The 4,034-nt window shown below is 37.9% G+C and overlaps 1 protein-coding gene across 1 annotated transcript in view; it reads left to right on the top strand.

The window, feature by feature from the left end:
• The first annotated feature begins 437 nt into the window (after positions 1-437).
• The window catches only part of LOC137972714 (uncharacterized), a 5,769-nt gene continuing 2,172 nt past the window's right edge, over positions 438-4,034 (top strand). The window contains exons 1-2 of the mRNA XM_068819438.1: positions 438-480; positions 4,013-4,034. The exon at positions 4,013-4,034 is cut by the window's right edge and continues 1,064 nt beyond it. Of these exons, the coding sequence (XP_068675539.1) occupies positions 438-480; positions 4,013-4,034 (65 nt within the window). The remainder of the gene's footprint in view (positions 481-4,012) is intronic.

Genomic DNA, 4,034 nt, shown 5'->3' with positions numbered 1-4,034 from the left:
TATGGCATCCGTGGTGTGGCTATGACTGGTTTGTTTCCTATCCATCTAATCGATCTCAATTTGTATCCATTGGTAACCTAAGTCAATTTCAAAACCAATTACGTGTGGTGTCCCTCAGTGTTAAGTTCCTGGTCCCCTGTTATTCCTTTTATATATCAATGATTTTAGTAATTGTTCCACTGTGTTTGATTTTTACCTCTTTGCAGACGATTCAAATTTATTTTTAACAGACTTGGATTCTTTAGAAACGAGAGTGAATCAAGAACTGAAACATATCCATGATTGGCTTTGTGCTAACAAATTGTCCTTAAATATTGATAAAACAAATTTTATAATCTTCCACCCTTTTCAGAAAAAAACCAGCTAAAACCATCTTGTTGAAAGTAAACCAAACACCAATTAAACAAAAGGACCATATCAAATATCTTGGAGTAGTAATGGATGCTCATCTTAATTTCAAGGAACACATTCATCAGTTAAGTAAGAAAATCTCTAGGGGTATTGGGATCCTAGCTAAGTTGCGTCATTATGTCTCTCTTACTATTTTAAAACAAATGTATTTTTCTCTTATTTACCCTTTTCTTATATATGGTGCCACCATCTGGGGCAGTACTTACGTAACTACTCTAAATCCATTAATTGTATTGCAGAAAAAGGCAATAAGAATCATCACCTTTTCCCAGTATAATGATCATACTTCTCCTTTATATAAAGATTTGAACATTCTGAAATTCCTTGATGTTATATATGAATTAAAATGTTTAAATTTCATTTAAATATGCTCCCATCTTCCTTCAGTAATTTCTTTACCCCTATATCTTCAAGGCACAATTATGAAACTAGGCTGGCCTCAAGATTTACATTTTGTATTCCTTCCGTGAGAACAAACTATGGTGGATTTAATATTCGCTTTAAAGGAGCTTTTCTTTGAAATAATCTTCAAGAATCTCTTAAGAGTCTTAGCCACTGGAACTTTAAACGGTCCTTAAAAATGACATTCTCGAGACTTTTTTTTTTCTTTTTCTTGTTGTTGTTGCTGTTGTTTTGTTTTCCAATTTTCTTTGAACGATGACTTATGTGTGTGCGTGTGCTTGCTTTTTCTTCATTCTTGTACCTCCATGCAGCAACTGAGAAAAATATTATTTGAAATAGTTTATTAGTTTGCCTCCTAGCCAGATTAGCTCTATAGTTATTTTCTAGGCGGCTTTATACCTTACATATGTAATATTGTCCTTTTTTTCTCGCTCTCTGTTGTCATTGTATGGTATAAATAAAGATGTTGTTGTTGTTGTTGTATTTTCTGTAACACGTACCACAGGCAACCCAGTGTATGCTTCACGGAAGCATCTCGTTTATTTTTGAAATTGCACGCAACTCTGGCTTTGTTTGTTTGCGGTGTCATGGAAAAAAAATCCTTTTTTTGGATTTTGCGTTTTTGTCACGCTAAAAAATCCATTGATCCGAGATCACAAATCCTTTTTTGGATTGCCCCCCCCCCCCCCCCTCAAAAAGCATCCTTAGAACCTGAACTTAATTCAAAACACGTTACGGGAGATTTAGCAGGTTACAGAAGGTACCCCAAGCTAACGTTGTAATTTGAGCATCACGATCACTTAAAATTACAAGAGTTTGTATGTGAATTTGCAAGCGTGTTTAGGAGTCGAAAATAAAGAATATGAATGGAACAAAAATGCTTTACCTTGTCTTCTTAATACCTTATCAGTGTTTTTGTGGCGTACTTTGGTTATTTCAGCGATATTCCAGTGGGTTTTAGGTTCATTGTTTTCTCTCTATACATATTTATCTTCAAGGTTGGAAACTCCTATGAAGCAGTTGGAATCACAAGCTGCTGTAAATTCGGCCGTTGGCAAAACCAGGATCGGACCGGAGCGCACCGCATCTCACCTTACCGGACAGGACGGTATCGGATCGGATCGAATTGGAGCGTATAGGCAAAACTCGGACCGGATCAGTATCAAAATTTCCCACCAAACGTAGACGGTCACCATACAACGTGCTGAAGAGGGGAGAAGTCGAATTCTGTGCCTTTCTCTCTTGTGTAGTCGTCTCGTCATTTATTGAGACTCATGGAAATCCTTTTCTTCCAGAGATGATTACAGATTCCGAAGCGGAATTATGAAAGATACGATGTGACAAATTGTCGTCAATGAGCGAATTGACTGCGTACGCACAGAAAGGTCTTCTTCTTCAAACATGAAAACTGACAACAATTATTTACTTTACCCCAGTCCTTGACAATTCCATTTATATTTCCCACATAAACACTAGAGACAGTAGGATGGAGCCGACCAGCCATCTGACCAGCCGCATCTATTGTACTTACAATATTGAGGTCTACGCAATAACAAATTAGGCAAAAGGGCTCTTATTATACAACGCAGTTAACTGTCGCAAAAAAAACTCAACAAAAAATAAACAGGGTGGTAATTAAGCGGATACGCAAAACCAGTAAAAAAAAAACTTCTTCTATGAGAAAAAACTGGAAACGTATACTCCAAACGAATGGAAAATCACCTAAAGCGACCAGAGTGGTTTAGAGGTCGCAAAAAATGTAAACAGCACCAAAATAAAAATGAAAACTTCCCCGAGCAAAGCAACGTAGGACACAAGAGAGAAAGGGACAAACTTCTCCTGTCTTCAGCACGTTGTCTGGTGACCGTCTACGTTTGGTGGGACTGGTCCGAGTTTTGTCAATACGCTCCGATCGGATCCGATCCGACACGGTCCGGTCCGGTCTGAATAGCGCTAGCATTTACATATAGTGTAAATAGAATCTACCTAACTGAAATTGAGGGTCCAAAAGAAAAATTGCATGTACATAGCACTTACATAGAAAATACTATAGGATGTAAAATAGGCTTTGACTAACCTCTAAACATTAATGGAATAGTATTGAAATAGGAATTACACATCTCATGCCTAATGCTTGCATTTGAACGAGGTCAGAAAAATCAAGAAAAATAGCTTGAAGTCACTGAGAAATAGAAGTACTAGTGCACAAATGGAACACAAGAAACAAGGTTATAATATCCTTCTCCTGTAAAATAATATTCCAGCAAATCAGAATCGTGCTGGAAACTACAATGTCTATTGTAGTCAAGTTATTAACAGTTATTACAATAGCTCACAGACAAAAAAAAATGGACGACAGATTTCAAAGCAGTTATATTTTTTTTATTGCATGAACCTAAACATTTAATTCATGTCAAAATCTTTGGATTGAGTTCTTGTTTAATTTAATAACAAAAAACGAAGAATAAGTCATCTTCGCTTTGACTAGAGCGCGTTGACAATGCAAGTTTTATCGAGGATCTATATGGAGATTCTGATTTTGTTTATACCGGGCTCTATGAGAATAAGGCTGAATTTTCTTGTGGCGGAGCACGTGGTTAAGTTAAAGGTGGTTTATTTCGTTGCCATTCTTTTTGGGAGGACTGTCTTGCGGCATCGCCATTTGTTTCCAGTATCGTGAATGAAGGTTACTCGCTGCCTTTTGCACAGTTGCCTCCCGCCTTTTTTCTTAGGAAAAATCGTTCAGCATTTCGAAACTCTGAATTCGTCGGAGCAGCCATCCTTGAGCTTTTGGAACAGGGTTTAATCATCGAAGTTAATTCTCCGCCGAATTGCGTCAACCCTTTATCAGTAGCCGAAGGAAAGAAGCTACGCTTAGTTCTTGATCTGCGTGAGGTCAACAGATATTTAGTCAAATGTAATTTTCGTTACGAAGATCTTCGATCCCTAGCCGAGGTGTTCCAGAAGGGATTCTGGTTTTTTACATGGGATCTATAATCAGGGTATCACCACGTGGACATCTTTCCCCTGCATCGACAATTTCTGGGTTTCTCTTGGTCAATTGCCGGTTCTACACGATATTTCTGTTTCTCAGTACTCCCGTTCGGGCTTAGCTCCGCTTGCTATTGGTTTACGAAGCTTTTACGCCCATTAGTTAAGAGGTGGCGTTCAATGTCATATAACTGTTTTGTCTATTTAGACGACGGCATTTCCGGAAGTCG

This window comes from Montipora foliosa, chromosome 10 (genome assembly GCF_036669935.1).
Source record: "Montipora foliosa isolate CH-2021 chromosome 10, ASM3666993v2, whole genome shotgun sequence".
Taxonomy (NCBI): Eukaryota; Metazoa; Cnidaria; class Anthozoa; order Scleractinia; family Acroporidae; genus Montipora; species Montipora foliosa.
This window is presented reverse-complemented; position numbering and strand designations above follow the sequence as displayed.